The following is a 26935-nucleotide window of genomic DNA, read 5'->3' as shown; positions in this document are numbered from 1 at the left end:
TCTTGTGGCCGTGAGCTATGAACGTGCTTAATTTCATATGCGAAGCTTGATTTTTAAATGTTTATATGGCCGATGATCACTCTAATTTAATCATGGCAGCCAAAATCGCGATTAAAATTTAATTAATTGTGCAGCCAAATTTGCACCTATTTGTTATCCAAATGTGGAACTTTGTGTTTGAGGAGTTGCCGGCTAAGTTGTGTCATCCGATGTGAGCCATCTCGTGTGTGTTGCGAAGAGAGTGAATCTTCCAATTGTGACTCTTCCTGACTTTGATGGATGATCTGTCAGGTCTTGTGTGTCCCCTTCACTCAAGAAAGGGGCAAAGTGTGTGTGTGTGTGTGTGTGTGTGTGTGTGTGTGTGTGTGTGTGTGTGTGTGTGTGTGTGTGTGTGTGTGTGTGTGTGTGTGTGTGTGTGTGTGTGTGTGTGTGTGTGTGTGTGTGTGTGTGTGTGTGTGTGTGCTAGCAGGGGGAGATGATCTTGTATCATGTGTATTATTTTGGCATCCCGCTGCTGTTGGAGTGTTGCCGTGTCGAGCAGTTTAGGGGTCACGGTTCGGGTTAAAAAACTGTGACTTTTAGGAGCTCCCCATTGCTGTTTCATGAGGGAATGGCATCCATTCTACGCCACACACACGCATGCACCCACGCACACAAAGTCCACTTCCCATTCTCTTCCTACCCCGAAGTGCATCCTTTTAGCACATTAATCTAATTCCCACTTTGTGTGTGTTTTTAACTCACTCCGCTAAAGGAAATAACCACTTTTAGCCGCAGCTTCTGTCGCATTAACAGCTTTTTCTCTTCCCGCCGGGATGTCGGCTGTGTATCTCCGACCACCATTTCGCTCTTAATGACACGCCATCAAACAGCGACCATCCATTTGCAAAGTCGGATATTCCTCGGTGGCGGCTGTGTTCTAAAAGAGCGCATCGGGTCGGTTTCCAGGCTTAATGTAGTAACACTGGAGTGGAATATTGGTGTTTTTCACTCCACTGCACCGTGTGTTGACCTTTAAGCATGAATCATTAAGAATGAGAGAGGGAGAGGGAGAGAAAGACGTGGACAATACATGTTCTCTCCAATGTAACGGTCAACTAAGATTAAGGTGGACAAAAAAAACACTTCCTCAATCGCTCCCCTGATTACTTTTTAATGATTTGTGCTGGCCAAGACACATGTCTGTGTTAAACGAGCAGAATTAGACAACCCAGCAATACTCATTCCATTGTTTACTCCTGTCCATTCTCCAGTTTGGACCACAGTCAACAGTTTTCTGGGGTTTTTTCAGGAACATTTTTAAATCAGTTGCTCAATTTTGCACAATGAATCCCTCATCTTGTTCCCGTAATAACGAAAGTATGTACTTGTAATGTATTGTTGCCCAAGTCACTCACTCAGGAAGCCAAAAAAGTATTCATACAGTCGTAAACCTTCACACACGGACACATTTAGTCTTGAAGACGTATGCATGTGGTGACTGAAAAAGCTTGTATATACAAGCAGCGGAAATGAGTTTTCCCCGGATTTCCACTGTATGCGTAACAGCTGCAGAACGGCGTCACCACGGCGGCAGAGTCGTTCTGTTTCCAATCTAGTCAATGTGTCAGTTTCCATCGCTAGCGGACCCTCTGCGTACGGTGCCGCCATGCCGGTGCTGTAAAGCGTCCATGCACTGACTATACGCTTAGCTTCTCTTTTTGCCGGTCACCGCAACACGGCGGATCAATTTCGATAAAATCTGCTTGTGTGGGATAGGAAGTCATGAACAAACAGAGAATAAAACGTCCGTTTTTCTTTCAAAATAAAATACTCCGTGTTCAAGGCAGATCATATTTTTCACTTTCAAACGTCCTAATGAGCAGGGACAAACTTCTAAGTCAACATGTCAAAGGTTTTCAGATGTAATTTCACCTTGTTAACACAAATGAATGGGCACATGCTGATTCTGGAGGTCCAAAATCAAACAATCATATCATTGGCATATCCTGGACAGCTATTTGGGGGCCTGTGTGAAATATGAGCTGATACAGGGCCTGGGGAAGCAGGGGTTGAATGAGATGTGTTTTTGTGTACAATGTTCGCAGGGATGATGTTACTGTTGTCTTGTTGCTAGCTACAAATGCAAAAATAAAGTTGTCATACTGCAAGGCAAAACTGTGGTCTTCTCCACGAGTCATGTCAGTGCCGTCACAGTCGCCCGCCTGTGGGTATGAACAGCAAAGCTTGCGACGTTCCGCCGTGTTGCCGTTCTGCAGTCGCTCCGTATCTTGAACGTCAGGACCGATTTTTTTTGCTTCTGCTCCTCTGGAAGTACAGAATAAACAGATTTTTTGGTTTGCTTGACTACAACTCCCTTATCACGTGGTTACACGCAGATTTGCGAGATCTCGTAAAAGTCTGTGCTACTTTGCTGTATGGCCGAGCCGCATAAATGCGCATCAGAACTTCAGTGGAGTTTACCATAGACCAGTAATATTCAACTGGTGGCCTGCGGGCCACATTGGGCCCACCAAGGCTTTTCATTTAGCCCGCCGAACATCACCCAAATAGGCTTGATGAAACAATTCAAACAAGGGTTGTTCATTAATGGAGTTCTGCCGCCACCCCTATCAACCCTGAAAAAAATCCATCCATCCATCCATCCATCTTCTACCGCTTGTCCCTTTCGGGGTCGCTGGGGGTGCTGGAGCCTATCTCAGCTGCATTGGGACGGAAGGCGGGGTACACCCAGGACAAGTCGCCACCTCATCGCAGGGCCAACACAGATAGACAGACAACATTCACACTCACATTCACACACTAGGGACCATTTAGTGTTGCCAATCAACCTATCCCCAGGTGCATGTCTTTGGAGGTGGGAGGAAGCCGGAGTACTCGGAGGGAACCCATGCAGTCACGGGGAGAACATGTAAACTCCACACACAAAGATCCCGAGCTCGGGATTGAATCAAAATAAATTAAATCTGACTGTTAATAGCGACTGGAAAAAGTATGAATGTTCTGCCCCGAGCCAGTGCTCGAGTCATTGTTTCCTGTAGGACCGCTGACTTTGTGATTTATTTTGTATTTGTGGTCATGTTTTTTGGCTCAGTAACTCTGGCAATCAAAGCTCATTTAATACATGTAGCGCTAAATTTGATCAATAGCGGGTGAACGCCACACCTTGGGTTTGATTGTCTGCAATGTTTGCTATGGATGTTTTTCTAATTGTTATATGGGTAAGCATCTGTAGTTTATTGTGTGAATGTATTCACACTGAACCTTTTATTCTATGTGAAATACAATGGACGTCATACTTTTGTAATGCTTATTTTATGTTTGTATTTTCAGTCTTAACCTAAATGAAGGAAAAAGTGTAAAGGAATAAAACTGAGGAAGGCAAATAATTCAAAAAAAGAAACATAAATCTTCAACAAAACTTCTGGCGCTTCTGTTTCTTCAGACTGTCAACTGTCAATCTAGCTGCGCCCAATGGAAACGAGTAGCCAGGGCAGAATAATTAGTTTATTGACAGAGCAGTGTGAAAGCCGATGTGTTTACTTTGCAATTAAGTAAACACAGTTTTAAAGGAATATAAACTGCTGAGGCACTTTCTGATGAAACATCCAAATTCCGATGTCCAGTCCCTGAACTCTCGGGCTGTTGAAACTGCAGCCCTCTTAATTTTGTAGTTGAATAGCCCTGGCGTAGACGTTCCGTGGCGCTGCCATTCAGCAGCCGTTACGCATCCAGGAGAAATCTGGGGTAAAAGACAGAGTTAAAGTACCACTGATAGTCACACACACACTAGGTGTAGTGAAATTAGCCTCTGCATTTAACCCATCCCCTTGTCCCACCCCTTGGGAGGAGAGGGGAGCAGTGAGCAGCAATCCCAAACCTTGATGCTGAGTGCCAAGGGCCGGCCGGGGTTTGAACTCACGACCTACCGATCTCAGGGCGGACAGTCTAACCAAGTGGCCACTAAGCACTTAAAGCAATTTAGAGTAGAGGTGACCTGGGCATCTAGTCTGGATGCCTCTTTGACGCTTGTCTGGTGAGGTGTTTCGGGCATGCCTATCCGGAAGAAGGCCCCTGGGTAGCCCGAGGTTAAACTAGAGGGATTGTGTTCCAAAACTGTCCTGAAAATGCTGGAAGTAACTGAAAGAGGTTTCTAGGTTCCCCTACTGATTGTTAGACTGAGACTGAAACTGTTACCCACAACCCGGACCCAGATAATCGGAAGAAAATGAATGGATAGATTTATGGACTTGTGCATTAATGGTACTTTAACTTTTTAGTATTTTGAGATACGAGCTGTCTTCAGGCTTTTTGCTATGCTTTAAATTGCGAGCATAAATTTGAGTTACAATTCTCCCTATCGTGCATAGTAATGTCACATAAATCCAAAACATCCGGTCTTTTTCGGTCTTATAGCTAGCGGTGGACATAACTTTGTTTTCCAACCATGAGAATGAAGAAAGTGAGAGTGAAGGACCGTGCTGAGAAGAAGAAGGCAAGGCAGTTTGAGCGTAGCACCAGCTTTTTTTCAAGTAAGGACGATAAAATAATATCTACACAAGTGATACGATATTCATTCATAAAAATATGGATACGTTGCTGATGGCGTGTTTGAAAGGGAAGCAGCTCAAAGGAGATACTAAGAGATTCTCCCAAATATAACTGACCAGCGTTTCTCTACTTCTATTGCGAGTTTCCCACACCATGACACAGCAGTGAACTGCCGCTTCATTTACGAAGGCGAATATCCTAAAGACCAACGTGAAACCAACTTTAATGCGGTCACTCTCCAAGTTATATGTTGTACATTGATATTATATTACTTCATAAAACTATTGTTGTTTCCAGTACATTCTATTGTATTGTTTTTTAAACAATATGTTTTATCTAAATGGTTGCTTTTTGTTTTTAAAAGGCATGGTACATGTTTAATTTTTGCTGTTTTAATTTCAATGGGCAATGTAGATTTGAGATACATGTGATTTGAGGTATGAGCTTGGTCACAAAACTAGTTGAGCTCATAAGTTGAGGTACTACTGTAAATTAAAGGCCTACTGAAACCCACTACTGCCGACCACGCAGTCTGACAGTTTATATATCAATGATGAAATCTTAACATTGCAACACATGCCAATACGGCCGGGTTAACTTATAAAGTGCAATTTTAAATTTCCCGCTAAACTTCCGGTTGAAAACGTCTTTGTATGATGACGTATGCGAGTGACGTCACTAGTTAAACGAAAGTATTGGTACACCTTTGAATCCAATACAAAAAAGCTCTGTTTTCATCTCAAAATTCCACAGTATTCTGGACATCTGTGTTGGTGAATCTTTTGCAATTTGTTTAATGAACAATGAAGACTGCAAAGAAGAAAGTTGTAAGTGGGATCGGTGTATTAGCGGCTGGCTGTAGCAACACAACCAGGAGGACTTTGACTTGGATAGCAGACGCGCTAGCCGCCGACCGCACGGATGATCGGGTGAAGTCCTTCCGTCGATCGCTGGAACGCAGGTGAGCACGGGTGTTGATGAGCAGATGAGGGCTGGCTGGCGTAGGTGGAGCGCTAATGTTTTTATCATAGTTCTGTGAGGTCCCGTTGCTAAGTTAGCTTCAATGGCGTCGTTAGCAACAGCATTGTTAATCTTCGCCAAGCTGGAAAGCATTAACCGTGTATTTACATGTCCATGGTTTAATAGTATTGTTGATTTTCTGTCTATCCTTCCAGTCAGGGGTTTATTTATTTTGTTTATATCTGCATTTGAGCCCGATGCTATCACGTTAGCTCCGTAGCTAAAGTGTTTCGCCGATGTATTGTCGTGGAGATAAAAGTCACTGTGAATGTTCATTTCGCGTTCTCGACTCTCATTTTCAAGAGGATATAGTATCCGAGGTGGTTTGAAATACAAATCCGTGATCCACAATAGAAAAAGGAGAAAGTGTGGAATCCAATGAACTCACTTTCCTCATCCACAAATCTTTCATCCTCGCTCAAATGAATGGGGTAATCGTCGCTTTCTCGGTCCGAATCTCTCTCGCTGCTGGTGTAAACAATAGGGAAATGTGAGCAGCACTCCAGCTTGTGATGTCACGCTACTTCCGGTAGGGGCAAGGCTTTTTTTTTATCAGCGACCAAAAGTTGCGAACTTTATCGTCGTTGTTCTCTACTAAATCCTTTCAGCAAAAATATGGCAATATCGCAAAATGATCAAGTATGACACATAGAATGGATCTGCTATCCCCGTTTGAATTAAAAAAAATCATTTCAGTAGGCCTTGAAATAAAATACACACAATTTGCAACATAACAAAAAAAAATCTGTGTTACAAACTAAAATGTTATACGTATACAATAGTTAACCTACTGATGGTAAAACGATGTCTTTGTTCTGAGTTTGCAGACTCAGCAGTGCTAAAAGTGCCATGTTGTTATTGTTGCTATCGCCTGCAGCCTGCAGGCTATGTGTACTTCTACCCCTCCCCTGCTGCCGACACAGTAAAATGTAACCCCTTGGCCACAGCCGAGGCCTTAGTGTGTGCACTGCTCGGTCCTGCCACGGATCATTACGCCTCCCAGTGGAGCGCCTGCTCTCTTTGTGTTGTGTGTGTAAATGAACCAAGGCAAGCAGGTGACACAGACCATTTCTTCTTTTTCTGGCTCCAGAGCACAGTGGTGGTGGAAAAGTCCATCCAGGATCTGATGAATCTCATGCAGGACCTGAGCGCCTACTCCAACCAGTTCCTGGAAATGGTCTGTGACAAGCTGAAAGAGTACAAGGAGATCTGCAATACGGCCTATAGGTAAAGTAGGATAAATGGCAGCTGAGTAGACCCAGAATTACTATAATCTAGGACAGGGGTTTCAAACATGCAGCCAACAGGCCCATATTTTATAACCCTCAACTGTGTGCCTCCTGTAATAGTTAAATAAATATATCATGAAAGTTAACTACAGTAAAGGTACAACACAAAAATGACAGCATAGCAAACAAACACATTGGGCAAAATGAAGAGCAATTTCCTGTAAGCAAGCAGAAGTGTCTCTGACCAACTCCTGGGGAACTCAGCAGTGTCAAAATATAAAATTTGGACATTTATTCTACATTTCTTATTGACTTAAGGCCTACCAAAGCTCATGGTCACAATATATCAGGTCATGTGATTAAAAGTGAATACTCTGTGCGGCCCAGCTTCTATAGAGGCTTTAATGGAACAAAATTTTAAATAAAAAAATACATTTTGAATAATTACTTATATTTTTGTATTAACTATGATTATAATTAAATACATACATATTTAATTTAATGTGTCATTAATTTATTTTATGTAAAAGTGCATTTAATTAATTATTCTTCATTACTTAAAGGCCTACTGAAATGAATTTTTTTTATTTAAACGGGGATAGCAGATCCATTGTATGTGTCATACTTGATCATTTCGCGATATTGCCATATTTTTGCTGAAAGGATTTAGTAGAGAACAACGACGATAAAGTTAGCTTTTGGTCGCTGATACAAAAAAGCCTTGCCCCTACCGGAAGTAGCGTGACGTCACAAGCTGGAGTGCTGCTCACATTTCCCCATTGTTTACACCAGCAGCGAGAGAGATTCGGACCGAGAAAGCGACGATTACCCCATTAATTTGAGCGAGGATGAAAGATTTGTGGATTAGGAAAGTGAGAGTGAAGGACTATAGTGCAGTGCAGGACATATCTTTTTTCGCTCTGACCGTAACTTAGGTACAAGGGTTCATTGGATTCCACACTTTCTCCTTTTTCTATTATGGATCACTGATTTGTATTTTAAACCACCTCGGATACTATATCCTCTTGAAAATGAGAATCGAGAACGCGAAATGGACATTCACATTGACTTTTATCTCCACGACAATACATCGGCGAAACACTTTAGCTACGGAGCTAACGTGATAGCATCGGGCTCAAATGCAGATATAAACAAAATAAATAAACCCCTGACTGGAAAAATAGACAAAAAATCAACAATACTATTAAACCCTGGACATGTAAATACACGGTTAATGCTTTCCCGCTTGGCGAAGATTAACAATGCTGTTGCTAACGACGCCATTGAAGCTAACTTAGCAACGGGACCTCACAGAGCTATGATAAAAACATTAGCTATCCACCTACGCCAGCCAGCCCTCATCTGCTCATCAACACCTGTCCTCACCTGCGTTCCAGCGATCGACGGAAGGACGAAGGACTTCACCCGATCATCCGTGCGGTCGGCGGATAGCGCGTCTGCTATCCAAGTAAAAGTCCTCCTGGTTGTGTTGCTACAGCCAGCCGCTAATACACCGATCCCACCTACAACTTTCTTCTTTGCAGTCTTCATTGTTCATTAAACAAATTGCAAAAGATTCACCAACACAGATGTCCAGAATACTGTGGAATTTTGAGATGAAAACAGAGCTTGTTTGTATTGGATTCAAAGGTGTACCAATACCTCCATTTAACTAGTGACGTCACTCGCATACGTCATCATACAAAGACGTTTTCAACCGGAAGTTTAGCGGGAAATTTAAAATTGCACTTTATAAGTTAACCCGGCCGTATTGGCATGTGTTGCAATGTTAAGATTTCATCATTGATATATAAACTGACTGACTGCGTGGTCGGTAGTAGTGGGTTTCAGTAGGCCTTTAATGATTTAACGTTTTCAAGATTTAATTAATTATTTAATGATTTATTTGATTATTTCATAAACATGTGTGGCAGCGCTTCATGATTTCTTTTTTATCTGTCAAATTCAGCAGTCAAAGTCAGTGGGCGGGTCCTAACATCTGATTGATTACCCGGCACCTCCACTTGTCTGTGCAACTTCGCCCAGAGAATATGGTCAATATCTTGGTCTTAAAGTGCAAAAATTACTTTGAAAACTGTAATAAATTCCTCTACTTTAACTGCTACATGCTCTGGGCCAATAAGGTCTTGCTTCCACATCCAAGCTCTAAAATATCTACCGACAACTCCCAAAAAGTAGTATATTCTCTTCAGCCGCCATGTTCTACTTTAAAGTTCCAGGTTTCAGACCACAGCAGTCTTTGGACTAGATTCCTGTTAACCCCGCCCACTGACTTTGATGGCTGTGTTTGACAAATAAAATAAATTAAAGCGCTGACAACACGTTCATGAAATAAAATAATACATATTTAATTGAATCATAAAACAATTATTTAAATCTTGATATAATGAAAACAATTAATTAAATTATTAAATGATTATATTTTGAAATAATTACATGATTAAATAATTAAATGTACATGTACATTAAATGAGTTAATGACACATTTAATAACACATAATCTATGTATATATATATATATGTATATGTGTGTATCTATATACATGTATATATCTATATATATATATATATATAGATATAGCTATATATATACACTACCGTTCAAAAGTTTGGGGTCACATTGAAATGTCCTTATTTTTGAAGGAAAAGCACTGTACTTTTCAATGAAGATAACTTTAAACTAGTCTTAACTTTAAAGAAATACACTCTATACATTGCTAATGTGGTAAATGACTATTCTAGCTGCAAATGTCTGGTTTTTGGTGCAATATCTACATAGGTGTATAGAGGCCCATTTCCAGCAACTATCACTCCAGTGTTCTAATGGCACAATGTGTTTGCTCATTGGCTCAGAAGGCTAATTGATGATTAGAAAACCCTTGTGCAATCATGTTCACACATCTGAAAACAGTTTAGCTCGTTACAGAAGCTACAAAACTGACCTTCTTTTGAGCAGATTGAGTTTCTGGAGCATCACATTTGTGGGGTCAATTAAACGCTCAAAATGGCCAGAAAAAGAGAACTTTCATCTGAAACTCGACAGTCTAATCTTGTTCTTAGAAATGAAGGCTATTCCACAAAATTGTTTGGGTGACCCCAAACTTTTGAACGGTAGTGTATGTATACATATATATATGTGTATCTGTATATATATATATATATATATATATATATATATATATATATATATATATATATATATATATATATATATATATATATATATATATACAATACATATATATATATATATATATATATACAATACATATATGTGTATATGTATATTTATCTATTATTACATTATTAGATAGATAGTACTTTATTGATATATATTTATTAAAATAATATTATGTATCTATTAATATATTAATAGGCGATGCCAGTTTATACAGTCAGGCAATAAAATGCAAATGCAACCAGAGTGTATCGTGGAGCTCTTACATCAGATCCATTGACTGAATTAGTGTGTCCTTAGGGGAATAGTCCAGTGTGAGGAGAAGTTGACCATCAGTGCTTCCTGGTCCAAAGATGAGGACATAAGTCGCCTGCTTCAGTCCCTCCCTAACTGGGCAAACATGGCCCAGCCCAGACAGACTCGCCAAAAAAGAGAGGACGAAGAAGATTTTACCAGGTACAGGTATATTGCACGCATTTCATCCAAATGAAAGGATTATATAACCAAAGTGTGTTCTAGGGCGGCATTCGCTAAAGAGTCAGAGGTGCTGACAGGCAACCTTGGAGACAAGCTTATCCCCCAGAACGAGATCCTGCGTGACGTCAGCGACCTCAAGGCCCTGGCCAACCTCCACGAGAGCATGGAGTGGCTCGCCAACCGACTAAAGATCTTCTTCACCAGCCTGCCTCAGAGCTCCAGTGAGTTTGATATTCATCTTTTCTCCAATTAATGAATTTCCTTACAGTTGGTAATAATTGGCTAAGAACTGCCTTGAGGTATGGTGGTAGTTTGGTGATAGGCAAACGTCATCTCTGTGAGATGGTGATATTTTCATTGCGCCCGTGTGAAATCTGTGTAGCACAGACGTGAGATTTGTCAGTGAAAGTCACCTGCAGCAGTGAAAAGGGATTCAGGCCACTTCTGCCTGTTGCCGGCTGATAGCGCAGACTTTTTTTATTTTTACGTTAACGCACTCACGACTGATGTAAGCTCCTGTGGCGGCGAGAATAGTTTCCCAATTCCTGTTTGTGAACTCCACATGCCCGCAGCAGACGTTTGGAATCTGCTCTACAACAGGATTTGCTGACATGAGCAAGCCTCCTCTTTGTTCTTCTATCGATTAAAAATGAACTGCTTTATTCAATGATGGAGAAACGTTTTAATATTCATTTCAGATGGCAGAAACTCTCAAAAAAGGCTATTTTTTGCCAGTTGTAGCCATGTAAAAAAAACATATTAGGTAAAGATGCCTGAAGCTAAAGCTCTTAATATTCAAATGTACAAGGCAGCTGTAACGACATAAAGTAGTCGCAGCATACTGATTCTTGTAGACAAATATAAATAGGCCACCAATCTGTTCTGTACAGTATTGCCATATTTACAACTAACTTAATTTCTTGAAAATGTAACACTCCCCACGTGTTTGCTTATTGGGGAACTGCACTTTTTTGGCAAATTTTCCCTATCATTCCCAATCCCTATGTGAGAAAAGAACAAGTTGTTCTCTTCTTTATGCATTGTAATTTGTAATATTTGGCTTATACTTGACGGGTATAAATATAGCTAATGGGATTGATTTATCCCGCCATAAAGCCCTTTAAAAAAACCATACCAAAAACGCCAACAATACCCCATTTACATGTTGTGACCTGCATATTAACCAAGTATTAACGACATTGTAATTACCAGAGATAACGCAGAGGAACTACTTTTAGCTGCGCCTTGAGCACAGAAAGGTAACTAGCTTATGCAGCCTTTGCCATACTAAGCCAGTGAGCTGCTGCGTCGTTTCTGAGTTGGTTAAGGTTGATGCAATATTATAAATCATGTCTCTCACTTGTACAGTAGAAGGTTGTGGCCATGAACTGAGAAATTGAAATTCAATTTATCCTGGGAGACATAGCAAGGATCGACAGGAAAACGCGCTTGTTTGTGCCACCCTGTTTTTTTGTTTTTTTACTTCAGTGAGGATTATGATGAATTCATCATCTACCGTAATTTCCGGACTATAAGCCGCACCTGACTATAAGCCGCACCAGCTAAATTTAGGGGAAAATACAGATTGCTCCATATATAAGCCGCACCCGACTATAAGCCGCGGGGTTTTGATGTGTAATTACCGTAGTATATAGGGGTTCCTGCTACCACGGAGGGGATTGTCGGGACAGAGATGACTGTTTGGGAACGCAAAGCGTCCCATTTATTAACAATAAATCTTTCAATCATTCAATCAAACTTTCACATCTTTGACATGGCGAACAGCATTCATGTAGAGTACAAATAATACAACGGTGCAAAGTAATACAAAGTGCTCGCCTGTACGTTATCAAAATAACCAGCCTACCGGTATATGAAAAGTCAGTCTTTAATCATTGTGTCATCGTCTTCCTCCTGCGTACTAAAACCACCGAAATCCTCTTCGTCGGTGTCGGAGAAGAACAGGCCGTAAATAAGCCGCACCCTTGTATAAGCCGCAGGGACCAGAACGAGGGGAAAAAGTAGCGGCTTATAGTCCGGAAATTACGGTAAATGGAAAACACAAGTCTTGAAAGCAGACGTTGTACAGTAAGTGATTGTTTTATATATTTGTAGTTAGTATTTCTTGTTTATCACTTGATGCACAAGCTTAATGTTTGGATCTGCTTGTCACTCAGTGTCTAAAACTTGTAGCTCATTCTCCATATATTCAGGCTCAAAAATATATAGTTCTTTTTTTCTGGATCATCATTTGTCCCAAAGTGTTCATTCTTGGCCCTCATTAGGTCTGCCATTGTTATTAGCTATTGTATTTTCTTAATGGAAATAGCAAACGTTTTGATGCGTCAGTGAAAGTACCAGTAGAGTGGAAAAACAAGTTGACTTTATATGCTTAGTGGTATTTCATTGTATCCATTAAACCATATCTAAATGTATTTACAATCCGCAAATTATGTGAAAATATCGTCTAAACATCATAAAATGCCATACATTCAGTGGGCCATTTTCAACATTCCGCTCCGATTGTCTTCTGCAATTTCCGTAGAGTCTATGTCACAATAGTAACTCTTCTGCACTCTGACCATATTATCAGATCAGTCATACTGGAAATATGCAAACATTGGAAAGAGATGTGCTGTTTATCATTCCCAATCCTTATGTAAGACAAGAACACACATGCTTGGCTTTTTTGATGCATTTCAAATCATAAATGAATAGCTAACAATTGAGACAACAGATCGGGGGACCTCTGTTGCGCCCATTGTACCGTTTAGAAAAACATCCAGAAGCCGCCAAAAATATTCTATTTACATGTCGTGCCCTGAAAATGAACCACGCTCCAACGCAGACAGACTTTTTTAGCAGTGCATTTTTAGCAGTGAAATGGTAGCTTACACTGCTATTGTTGACACACTAAGCCGGCGGTTGCTTCTGCTTCGTCTCAAATTTGCTAAAAGTAAATTCTAGATTATAATTCATGCATCTTTCATCTGGTAGTAGACAAATGAGGCCATGGACCGAGAGGCTGGTCGACTTTCACATGCCACGAGACGGTGAAAAACGCTAGTTGCTGTAATTTTTTTTCAACCCTTTTAACCATTGTGATTGAGTATTCATCTAAATGGAATTATGTGAGCGTCCCGTCGGTTTGCATCCCAGCGAGAGTGGAAATATTACAGTATTTGTTTTATTATCTTTCATTATGATTAGTTTGTATGTTCCGCACCTAGCAATGCTGCTGATGTTAGTGTCACAATAAAGCTGCATCCGCTTAGCACTCGGCTTCTAAAACTTATTGCTGATCACGCCACCTTCTACCATCCTAGTCCCGTCCGTTGTGTCCTTGGGCAAGACACTTCACCCTTGCTCCTGATGGCTGCTGGTTAGCGCCTTGCATGGCAGCTCCCACCATCAGTGTGTGAATGTGTGTGTGAATGGGTGAATGTGGAAATACTGTCAAAGCGCTTTGAGTACCTTGAAGGTAGAAAAGCGCTATACAAGTATAACCCATTTATCACTTATTTATTATCTCTGTGGTCGGGCTCAAAAATATAAGGTTCTGGATCATCATTTTTCCAAAGGTAATCGTTGTGTGCTCTCACAAAGTCTGCTTGATTAGCATTGTTGTTGATAGGGAAGGGATGTGTGTTTGCTACTTTCTACGTCACACATTACGTAACTGGCTTTCTCATTAACTCTCAAAAAGGCTCTTGAATCTCTGTTAGATTTTTACTATTTTGATGATATCTGTTTATTTGCAGACTTTGAAAGTCTTTTGTTGTCATAGATCAGATATACAAGATAATGGCTTCAATATAGAGGCAACTTGTTTTTTGATTAGCATTGTTGTTGATAGGGAAGGGATGTGTGTTTGCTACTTTCTGCGTCACACATTACGTAACTGGCTTTCTCATTAACTCTCAAAAAGGCTCATGAATCTCTGTTAGATTTTTACTATTTTGATGATATCTGTTTATTTGCAGACTTTGAAAGTCTTTTGTTGTCATAGATCAGACATACAAGATAATGGCTTCAATATAGAGGCAACTTGTTTTTTCACTCTACTGGTGCAGTAATACTTCAAATGAGCAAAATACGTAAATATTACATGTTATTATTAATGTGCCTGTTACTACATTACATATACTGTATACTTAAAGTGTGTATATGAAACATTGGCGGCTTTTGGATGTTGTGGAACATGCTACACACAGAATAGAGCGAATCCCCATTACCTACATTGTTAACCACCTACTGCTAGCGTCTTCCGATTTAGAATGCACAAAAAAGAGATAGACGTGTGTGCTCGTCTCACATAGCGATTGTGGATGATATGCAAAATTCCAAAAAATGTGGAGTTCCCCTTTTAAAGGGGTTCTACCCTGCTCATTTTAGGGGCTTTTAAAATGATATTGGATATCTTTAAATAAATTACTCCCTTATTCTCAAGTTGTGTACAGTGTAAATTTGCATTCTTCTCCTCTTGGCTGACATGTTCAGATTCCACAACTTTCCCAACTAGGAATGGGTACTGAATTTGGTGCTTTTATTGGTATCAACCGAGATAGTAGTACCGAGTACCGATTCACGTAAAATCAAACGATAACATTTGTTGCAGGTGACGTCACGTCTGGCAGCAGACGTGGCAGCGACTCTAACACTTACATATAAGTAGTGGATTGCCTCTATGAAATGTTGTAAAGCCCTACAATTTAAAGCTCTACTTTTGAAAATGTGCTAATTCGATGTTAATCTATATTGGATATGCCATATGCTACTATTTGGCATTAGCGATTTTACTTGGGAATTCTAAATTTGTTAATGAAAACTACAACTAAAATGCACGTTACAAACAAACAGCAAGTGTGTAAGAAGTATAATATTTACAATATAAACATTTTGTAGGACTCAAAAAAAGACAAGACTGGCACATTCAACTTAATGGCAATTACTACAGCCTGACTACAGCAGGGGTGTCCAAACTTTTTCCACCGAGGGCCGCACACGGAAAAATTAAAGCATGTGAGGGCCATTTTTATATTTTTCATTTTCAAACCATAACAAAATATATGGATTTTGTTTGTTTTTTACCTTTAGGGCTCCCGGGGACCATAAAGGGTCTAAGTCATTAAAATGTTAAAAACAAGTAAAATCATAATTTTTTAAATTTATTTAACGCTTACAGTAAATCTCTACAGTATATCAACTTCAGGTTGATATAAAGTTAAAAAAAACAAAAAGGTTGTATGCCTTTTCTGTCAGAGACAACTTTGTTTTTTATAATAAAACAGAAATATGCAGTATTTCCCCCACTGCCCAAAACATTCAGAAAGCAATGTTTGATGTGAAGTACACCATTGATTTTAATTCATTATTATTTTTGAGTAATCACAGTGAAAAGATAAATACCCCGCCTTCCGCCCGATTGTAGCTGAGATAGGCTCCAGCGCCCCCCGCGACCCCGAAGGGAAAAAGCGGTAGAAAATGGATGGATGGATGGATAAATAAAATCTCATTAAATATATTTTGGGATCCAAAAGTATTAGTTTTTTTTTTACTTTCAACACTTATGTTACGGATCAACTTCAGATATATCGGTCGATTTTACGTTTGAACTATTATTTTGTTTGTTTTATGCTCTTTTGTTAAACAAAATGTTGATGTTTTTGTATGGCAACCACACAATATTTGCAATATTTTTCACAAAAAACATTTTAAAGTGAAATATTTGAAATAATTGGAGCTTTGAATAGGTCAATAATTCATTATAACATTGATTTTTTTTTTTTTTTTGAGTAATGGCAAAAAAAAGGAAAAGAAAGATAGACAAAAGAAAAAAAAACAGCCTGCATGGCAGCTTTGTGTCAACATTGCAACTTTTTCTAGTTAGATTTCACCTCATTCCACTTTTTTTTATTTGGGCAATAGCATTTCCAGAATGTGTGGCGGGCCGGTAAACAATTAGCTGCGGGCCACAAATGGCCCCCGGGCCGCACTTTGGACACCCCTGGACTACAGCGACACACCTTGGACAATACTTGCAAATGATACTCAGAAGTGTAAACAAACTAAATATGATATAATGGACATCAGCTATCAGCTGGCTGTTAAATGTTAAATTAAAACGTATTATTAAACAAATTAACATTTATTACCACATTAATACACAAAAAAATTACTGAAAATTGGTACTGTTGAGTACTGGTATTGTTTTCCAGGTATCGGGAATTGGTGCCGTATCCTTTCAAATGTGGCAAAGTACTCACCCCTATTACCATTGCTGCTTTACTCAAGATTAAATACACAACTTTTACATATGAGCAGCGGTCACTTATTCTCACCCATTATCATTATACACCTGGAAAGTTGTCATACATCGACTTCCTGTTGCTGTGATGTGAGAAACCTGTTGAAGTTCTTGTACCAGACATTTGACAAGAATTAGGATGTACCAAAAAATTAAAGCAGGAATAATTTAGGTAAAAACACACCAACCTCATGAAATGGAACTTGTACATCATGTAGAGTACAGTATGTTGAACATATATAATAAGTCTGAAAAGTTAGACTTGTAAAGGATGGTGCTAATGGTTTTAAAAGCTACCACAGCCCGTTTAGGCAACAGTAGGGTGTATGTTGATTTATGAAGTTCTCTCGCCCGCGACTGCTGCTTTTGCCGCAGCACTTCTTAGCTGCGCCTCATTAAGTTTTTGTTTAAGTGTATTATCACACACACTCATTGCCTTCTTCACTGGAGGTGTCAAATAGCTTTCTCTCTCCACACTCACACACACATTGTCCTTCTTTTGTCGCTAATCAGAACTCTTAAAGCTATTTTCCCCCAGCTCCGTCATCACTTTTGTATCGCCACTCTCGCCACCTGGGTGTGTGTGTGTGTGTTGATGTGTATCTTGTTGAAGTGTTGCCATCCTATTCCGAGATAAGGATTCAGGACAAGACAAAGTAATTGTCATTAATTCTTGTGCGAGTGTGTGCGTGGAGGTGAAGGGCACTTACTTATCATGCTGGGACAGCCTGTGCATTGTTCATTATTTAGTGTTTGCCGAACTGATGAAAGACCAGGTGTGTGTTGACGCCAGTGTGTGCTGGTTTGTGTGTGTGTTGATGCCAATGTGTGCTGATGTGTGTGCGTGCGTGCGTGTGACGGGACGAGGCTACCGCGGGGGAGAAAAGGACCCCACCTTATCTCATCCCACCCGCCCTCACGTCCATGCCTCTCCAAATTGGATTTTATATTACAGAAGCAGTCAGGTATGAACAACTCATTTTCCTCTACCCCTTTTTTCCTTCTTTAAACACATTTTTCCTCCTTCAGTTTGTCATTTAGCTCTCAACTTCAGAGCATTTCTTGTTGTTTTAGTCCAACATGCGGCAGAATTTTAATGCAGCGTGTTTGTGTGACTTTGGCTGTCAGTAACGACTGACCGTGAAGGAGAATTTTCTTATCATCCATCTTGTCACAGCAATGAACCTCTAATCCAGTTTGACCATATTTACCTGAACAAACACAAACAAATAAAATGTATTATTTTTATCATTTTTAAATTATTTTCTGCATTTAATGTACATTATGGTTATTCTATTTCCTCAGCGTTTCTTCTTTTATGTTTGCCTGTTCGTTCACCATTGGCCACAAAGTCCTTCAGGTTTTAAGTTTGGACAAATATTTGTATAGTTTTCTGTTTAAATTCTTTCTTTATGATTTTCTAAACTCCAATTATTACATTACTTCAACTTTTGTGCTCCACATTTGCTTGACTTCAAAATTATTGTATTTTGTGTAATTTTTTTTTCAAATTAATTATGATTTGGTATTTTATGACTAATAACAACAATAATAACATTAATGATAATAGTACATTAAAGACACATAATTATAAAATAATAATACACATTTTTCGTTAAAAATAAGTGATGTACAAATGAATGATAATAGGGAATAAAAGGTAGAAAATGGATGGATGGATGGATGGATCATTATTATCATGAATTATAATTACATTCATTATTATCAATCAATCAATGTTTATTTATATAGCCCTAAATCACAAGTGTCTCAAAGGGCTGTACAAGCCACAACGACATCCTCGGTACAGAGCCCACATACGGGCAAGGAAAAACTCACCCCAGTGGGACGTCGGTGAATGACTATGAGAAACCTTGGAGAGGACCGCATATGTGGGTAACCCCCCCCCTCTAGGGGAGACCGAAAGCAACGGATGTCGAGTGGGTCTGACATAACATTGTGAAAGTCCAGTCCACAGTGGATCCAACACATCAGCGGGAGTCCAGTCCACAGCGGGGCCAACAGGAAACCATCCCGAGCGGAGACGGGTCAGCAGCGCAGAGATGTCCCCAACCGATGCACAGGCTAGTGGTCCACCCGGGGTCCCGGCTCTGGACAGCCAGCACTTCATCCATGGCCACCGGACCTATGCGACTCCCCCTCGCAAGGGACAGGGGAGAAGAGGAGAGAAGAAAAGAAACGGCAGATCAACTGGTCTAAAAAAGGGGGGGTCTATTTAAAGGCTAGATTATACAAATGAGTTTTAAGATGGGACTTAAATGCTTCTACTGAGGTAGCATCTCTAACTGTTACCGGGAGGGCATTCCAGAGTACTGGAGCCCGAATAGAAAACGCTCTATAGCCCGCAGACTTTTTTTTGGCTCTGGGAATCACTAATAAGCCGGAGTTCTTTGAACGCAGATTTCTTGTCGGGACATATGGTACAATACAATCGGCGAGATAGGCTGGAGCTAAACCGTGTAATATTTTATACGTAAGTAGTAAAACCTTAAAGTCGCATCTTAAGTGCACAGGAAGCCAGTGCAAGTGAGCCAGTATAGGCGTAATATGATCAAACTTTCTTGTTTTTGTCAAAAGCCTTGCAGCCGCATTTTGTACCAACTGTAATCTTTTAATGCTAGACATAGGGAGGCCCGAAAATAATACGTTACAGTAATCGAGACGAGACGTAACGAACGCATGAATAATGATCTCAGCGTCGCTAGTGGACAAGATGGAACGAATTTTAGCGATATTACGGAGATGAAAGAAAGCCGTTTTAGTAACACTCTTAATGTGTGACTCAAACGAGAGAGTTGGGTCGAAGATAATACCCAGATTCTTTACCGAGTCTCCTTGTTTAATTGTTTGGTTGTCAAATGTTAAGGTGGTATTATTAAATAGATGTTGGTGTCTAGCAGGACCGATAATCAGCATTTCCGTTTTCTTAGCGTTGAGTTGCAAAAAGTTAGCGGACATCCATTGTTTAATTTCATTAAGACACGCCTCCAGCTGACTACAGTCCGGCGTGTTGGTCAGCTTTAGGGGCATGTAGAGTTGAGTGTCATCAGCATAACAGTTATGCTGATGACAGTTATTACAACTATTTTACTATATTATAGTGGCCAAAAAGTTCAATTTTGGTCTCATCACTCCAAATTACTTTGTTCCAGAAGTTTTGAGGCTTGTCTCTGTGCTGTTTGGCATAATGTAAGCGGGATACTTTATGACATTTGCGCAGAAATGGCTTTCTTCTGACGACTCGACCATGCAGCCCATTTTTCTTCAAGTGCCTCCTTATTGTGCATCTTGAAACAGCCACAACACCATTTTTCAGAGAGTCCTGTATTTCAGCTGAAGTTATTTGTGGATTTTTCTTTGCATCTCAAACAATTTTCCTGGCAGTTGTGGCTGAAATCTTTGCTGGTCTACCTGAATCCCTCATTTTCCACTTCTTAATCAGCGTTTGAACACTGCTGATTGGCATTCTCAATTCCTTGGATATCTTTTTATACCCCTTTTCTGTTTTATGCCGTTCAATTACCTTTTCTCGCAGATCCTTTCACAATTATTTTGCCTTCCCCATGACTCGGAATCCAGAAACATCTGTGCAGCACTGGATGAAAGATGCAATGGTCTGTCAGAAGCCCAGAAACTCCCTGACCTTTTATACACACACATTAATTACTAACAAACAGGTCACAGGTGAGGATTGGAACCTTGATTAGCCATTCAAACCTGTTTGTGTCAACTTTTGTGCATGTTATCAGATCAAAGTCACTGGGGTATGTAAACTTTTGATCAGGGTCATTTGGGTACTTTCTTTTGTCATTTTAATTTAAAAAGAGTAAACACAGTTGTTTACCAATAAATAGCTTCACACAACCATTAAGCATGAGTGGAAGAAAGGTTTTTGTGTTATCATTTATATTCTCTAACGAATGGCCAATAAATCATACATTCTCCCAGGGTATGTAAACTTATGAGCACGACTGTATGTGAGAGAGAGAGAGTGTGTGTGTGTGTGTGTGTGTGTGTGTGTGTGTGTGTGTGTGTGTGTGTGTGTGTGTGTGTGTGTGTGTGTGTGTGTGTGTGTGTGTGTGTGTGTGTGTGTGTGTGTGTGTGTGTGTGTGTGTGAGTGCATGTTCTTCGAGGTCGGGGGTTCATGAAAACCATTAGTTTGTATTGCTGTACCCTCTATTAGTAATAGTAATAATATTAATGTATTATTATTATTGGTATTATTGTTTGTGTGGCTGTATCCGCTCAGCCAGCGATTCTCAAACTGTGGTATGTGTACCACTAGTGGTACGCGTGCTCCATCTAGTGATACGCCAAAGAATCACTTGATTACAGTACAGTGTTTTATTTTCCTATATTCAAACACAGTGTTGCCGTTCAAAGAGTGTGTAATGTTAGAGTGGCCAAAATATGAATTATACTTGTTAAATAAAATGTCTGCCTTGTTTTTAATGAATACTTAGGGATATTGTGCTACTGTGTTTTAATGTTGGTCATTATGGTGGTCCTTGGAAAGCCAAGTGTTTTCTGAGGTGGTACTTGGTGAAAAAAGTTTGAGAACCACTGCTCTAAATCAACTTCAGGTCTATCTGTCGTTATGAGGTTATCATAATTGTTTTTTGTTTTATGCCCTTTTTTGTCAAAACCCTGTTTTTATGGCAAAAACACAACATGTGCGAAATAAGTCATACTTTTTTTTTTTTACTTTCAATGCTCAAATCTCTCTTTGACAACAATGTTTTGTGGAACCGCGACTGTTGTAGCTGACATTTTCCTTCAACCGTTCATTAAAAATGATGATAATCATCAATCTTTTTGTTGTTCCCAGTAAAGACAGGCTGTGGGCGTATATGCGACAGGACATCACCATTTTTTTTTAACTTTACTTCTTTTTTTTTTACCTTTCATACTTTCTCTACCTTCTCAGTGGACATGTGCTCACAATCTGATGCTGCTCTTCTCTACCAGAGGCAGCAAAATAATTAATAACTCTCCTCCTCCTCCTCCTCGCTGCTCGTGAATCATTCATCATGGATGCCACCCCTGCAGCAGACTCTTCCTCGCTCATATTCCTCAATCTAACGCTACAACAAAGTATTTCTAGTCCTACGAGATGTTTATTGAGATACGTGTTCATCATTAAAGTCATCGTTTAGTGTGCACAAATGATCCAAAGCGTAGGTGTGAGCAGTTAGCGTCTGTCCTAGCTAATAGCGCCCCCATGCTGTGACGCTGCCCTTGCTTTAATCAAAGCAGCAAAGGAAGTGTTTATGTTTTTATGTTGTTTTGCTGCCTGTTATTCGGGTGCAGGGTGCACGATGGGAAGCTAAATCTGTTTTTATACACTTTTGGTGTCCAACCCTCTGACATCTTTACGTGCTAATGATCTGATAAGTTGACCACTCGGGACAGCCACCCTAAATACGATCACAGGAAGTCAATTATTGTCATTACCAGACACCCCCTGGAGAAATCATGCTGTGTGATTCATTAAGAGGAATAGAGATTTCTATCAAGCCAATGAGAGGAGGCGAGGACATATCTCCACTTGTGTTGGATGACAGTGGCTGAAGAAGAATTTAATTAGCGAGGAAGTCCATGTATGCAAAATATACATTTAGAGGGTAATGATAGGCAGGAAAGCGGTTATCTCGTATATGTCCTACACACACGCACGCACACACACACAGGAGCTGTCAAGCCTTTCCATTGGTGTTTGCCTTCTTGATTGGATGGCGGTGACCCTCAAGTAGCAAATGTTTGCCATCACCAATAGTCTCCCTGCTTCTTATCAGGGTTCATTTCTAGTAAGTCTAATGGGGTTTAGATATTCAGTATGAACACACGGTAGCTCTCGCTTTGGGAAAGGAACTGACAATTACTCTGATAGAACTCACAGTGAAACATGACAGATAAAGGTGTGCTCTTCAATGTGTGTCACATACAAATGTGCCCCCACCAAGGCACCCAGAATATCAGGATCAAAGGCTGAGTTTGCCCGTTTTCTTCAGTTTATATATGTGTTTATGCACAACCCGTGCCCATTTTGGGTTGCTTAAAATAACAGCTATCCACTCGATTTGTTTGAAATTTTCAGTGAAGGATTTCGATAAAGATCTATGTCCACATACCGGTAATTGTATTTGTTGTTCTCGCTGTTGTCGTTGGACATCCCTAATGTCAAAGGCTCTCCAATGTGGAGCTGTTCTTGATGAGGATGAAGTGCATCAACCATTTTCAGTATTTCCCTTAAACTGCCAAGATTTCCTGTGGCGGTGGGGGCGTGGCTATGGGCGTGATCATCATGACATCGAGTAATTTGCATAATTTACTACAATGATATGATTTTCTCTAAAAAGGCTAAAAAAATGTATACTTACTAATTAATAATAACAGTTTTGTTTTAAACGTCCATCCATCCATCCATCATCCATCCATCCATTTTACAATATAATTACAACACTTTATGTACATATTTATATACAGACTTGAACAATAAGTTATTCACTGAAATATATGTATTAATTGTGGTTCTTACAAAAAATATATCTTATAAAATATAAAAGCTAAAATGTCTCTTAAAGCTCTGCCCCTTTAATTAGTGCATACTAAATAATTTAACTTTAGCCTACTACTACAACCATATTATTTACCAGCAACATAAAGTGAAACAGAGGCAGAGGTGTCCTGCCACAGTCAGTAACAAATAAACAGAAAACAGTAGTGCTCAAATACAAATAAGGCAACAAGAGAAGTATCCTACACTTCTCTTTTGTAAAGTAAATCTGAACAGCCTATATGGGCATCTACATCAACTATATGATTTCCCTGAGAAGCTGGACAGGACCAAAAAAAATATTTATTTTTATTTTATTTTATTTGTGGCGGACGTAATTCTTTCGTGGTGGGCCGCCACAAATAAATGAATGTGTGGGAAACACTGATTTTACTCTGCACTTACAGAGGTACTCATAGCGTAGGTACCCACTTTTTCCACATGTTTTACATGTTACACAATTTTGCAACGTACATAATACATAAGTATTCTTTGGTTCGGGATCTTTCTGTGTGGAGTTTGCATGTTCTCCCCGTGACTGCGTGGGTTCCCTCCGGGTAGTCTGGCTTCCTCCCACCTCCAAAAAACATGCACCTCGGGATAGGTTGATTGGCAACACTAAATTGGCCCTAGTGTGTGAATGTGAGTGTGAATGTTGTCTGTCTATCTGTGTTGGCCCTGTGATGAGGTGGCGACTTGTCCAGGGTGTACCCCGCCTTTCGCCCGTGTGCAGCTGGTATAGGCTCCTGTACCCCCTGCTACTCCTTAAGGGAAAAAGCGATAGAAAATGGATGGATGGATAAGTATTCACAGCCTTTGCTCAATACCTTGTTGATGCACCTTTGGCAGCAATTACAACCTTAAGTTGTTTCTAATATGATGCCACAAGCTTGGCACACCTATATTTGGGCAGTTTCACTCATTCCTTTTCGCGCATTCCTCTATGCAGCACCTCTCAATTTCCATCAGGTTGGATGGAAAGTGTGTGTTTTCATCCAAGATGTGTCTGTACATTGCTGCTTTCATCTTAGTTTAGTCAAGGTGGTGACCAAGAACCCGATGTTCACTGTCAGACCTACAGCATTCTTCTGTGGTGAGTCATTATGTCATTATGGATGAAAACCAACACGTTCCATCCAAACTGATGGAGCTTGAGAGGTGCTGCAAAAAGGAATGGGGGAAGCAGCCCAAAGATAGGTGTGCCAAGCTTGTGGCATCGTGTTCAGAAAGACCTCAATAAAAAACATTTTCACATCGTCATGATGGGGTATTGTCTATAGGATTTTGCGGCCAAAATTTATATATATTTCCATTTTGGAATAAGACTGTAACATAACAAAATGTGGGAAAAGTGAAGCACTATAATAACTTTCCACACTTAACATTAAAACAGGTAAACAATGACTCCATTGGCATGAAAATGGAAGTTCAACCTTAACCCAGAAACGTAAGTCCCCTTTGGTGACAATCCATTGTACTGTGGTCACCACAACGTAATAGAAAATTAGACACATATTGTAATTTAATACAGATAAGATATAAACCAGATTTTATTTTAAGACTAAAAAAAATGTTCTTCAAAAAAACGTGATAAAGTGAAGCTGCAAAATTTAAAGACCAAAGCGGTAAGAGATTACTGTCCGTCACTAATTCCTGTGTTTGGTTTGATGTTATTTAATGTTGTTTTTTGTCATCTTACTTATTTTTCAGTACATATTTTTCTTTTCTTATTTCCCATTTTTATTTTTGTTTTCATCTGCATTTTGAAGTGTCATTGTAATGTTCTTTGTATATTTCCTTTTTGTTTAACTTTCATGTCATTTTAAATTCTATTTTTAATTGTCCTTTGTCATTTTTCTTCATTACTTTAATTTCTCATTTTAAATTCTCATTTTATTTTCTTTGTCGTTTCATTTTTATTTTGGTTTTTTTGGATTTTTTTCTACATTTTATTATTTCTCGATTTAATTCTTATTTTAAAATGTAAACGTCTTTTTTTTAAAAAATTTAATTTTTGTTTCTCATTTTAATGATATTTGTAATTTTTCTACATTTTTTTTATTTGAATTTTGTTTTTCCCCCATTAATTTGGATTTTTCATTTCCATTCATTATTTTAATTTCAAGCACGATTTAAAGAAGTGGGTGGCTTGCTAGTAACACAATTAATAAAAAGGAGAAAGAAATACATGTATAAAATAACATTTTACATGTTCCTATATCTTTTTCAAGGTATAAAGTACAGGCCAAAAGTTTGGACACACCTCATTCAGTGTGTTTTCTTTATTTTCATGACTATTTACATTGTAGATTGTCACTGAAGGCATCAAAACTATGAATGAACAGATGTGGTGTTATGTACCTAAAAAAAAAAGGTGAAATAACTAAAATATAAGTTTAATATTCCAGTTTCTTCAAAATAGCCACCCTTTACTCTGATTACTGTTCTGCACATTCTTGGCATTCTCTCGATGAGCTGAAATGGTTTTCACATCACAGGTGTGCTTGAAGCTCATCGAGAGAATGCCAAGAGTGTGCAAAGCAGTAATCAAAGCAAAGGGTGGCTATTTTGAAGAAACTAGAATATAGTTATTTCATCTTTTTTTGTTAAGTACATAACTCCACATGTGTTCATTCATAGTTGTGATGCCTTCAGTGACAATCTACAATGTAAATAGTCATGAAAATAAAGAAAACACACAGAATGAGAAAGTTGTGTGTCCAAACTTTTGGCCTGTACTGTATATTGACATACAGCATTTCAATCGTATCATACTTTAAATAAATAAATAGATAATATATAGTAATAATATGACAATGTACTTGCATCCCAAGTGTTTACCAGAACATTCGTTATAGGCAAGTTCTAATATATGATGCAGCAAAATGTTATAACCAGCTGTCAGTATGGCACAGTCCACTTCTTCCACTACCATCATTGTTGTTGTTGTGCAGGTGTGCTGAAGTGTCAGTGCAGGTGAAACATACGAGTCCCATTAAAGGGAGATGATCAGCCTGCGTTTTTGTGAGTTGTGTGAGTCAGATGTGGGAGGTAGGATGCTAGCCTGCATCCATGTGTGACCTTCGTGAAGAGTAACAAGGGAGTTGGCCGTGACTGCGGCACATCGATCGTGAACCCCTGCATTCTCCGGCTCAACAGTCACCCTTCATACTGCCGCACGCTCGCCTCATTGACCAAATAGACTTACACATGAGTGACGGGGCCAATTTCTCTCACCACCACCGATCCTCCCCTCGCCAATTTACAACCATTGATCTACACCAGGCTGAATTTATATACACTCATCATGCTCCCATGCTCTCTGCACCCCGACACTCCTGTCCACACAGGTCTTTTGTGTGGCAAACACTGCAGTGCGCCGACACATGCTCTTGCTGCCTCAGCACCAGCAGACGCTGGAAGTGCAAAGACGAGCTGAAGGACGCAGCAGGCGTGTGAATCTGAGCTTTTCCTTTGGCGTGCTTCATCTGAATGTGGCAACCTAATGTGACATAAATCATAGAAATATACATCCTATTAGCAGGGGACATGAATGATAGAAATACAAATATATC

The 26935-nt window shown here is 39.6% G+C and overlaps 1 protein-coding gene across 1 annotated transcript in view; it reads left to right on the top strand.

The window, feature by feature from the left end:
- The window catches only part of exoc4 (exocyst complex component 4), a 162854-nt gene that overhangs the window by 113327 nt on the left and 22592 nt on the right, over nt 1–26935 (top strand). The window contains exons 14-16 of the mRNA XM_062064900.1: nt 6662–6798; nt 10300–10455; nt 10519–10697. Of these exons, the coding sequence (XP_061920884.1) occupies nt 6662–6798; nt 10300–10455; nt 10519–10697 (472 nt within the window). The remainder of the gene's footprint in view (nt 1–6661; nt 6799–10299; nt 10456–10518; nt 10698–26935) is intronic.

The sequence above is a fragment of the Entelurus aequoreus genome, linkage group LG12, assembly GCF_033978785.1.
Source record: "Entelurus aequoreus isolate RoL-2023_Sb linkage group LG12, RoL_Eaeq_v1.1, whole genome shotgun sequence".
Taxonomy (NCBI): domain Eukaryota; kingdom Metazoa; phylum Chordata; class Actinopteri; order Syngnathiformes; family Syngnathidae; genus Entelurus; species Entelurus aequoreus.
Note: the sequence above shows the minus strand (reverse complement) of the source record. Positions and strands in the feature narration are given on the sequence as shown.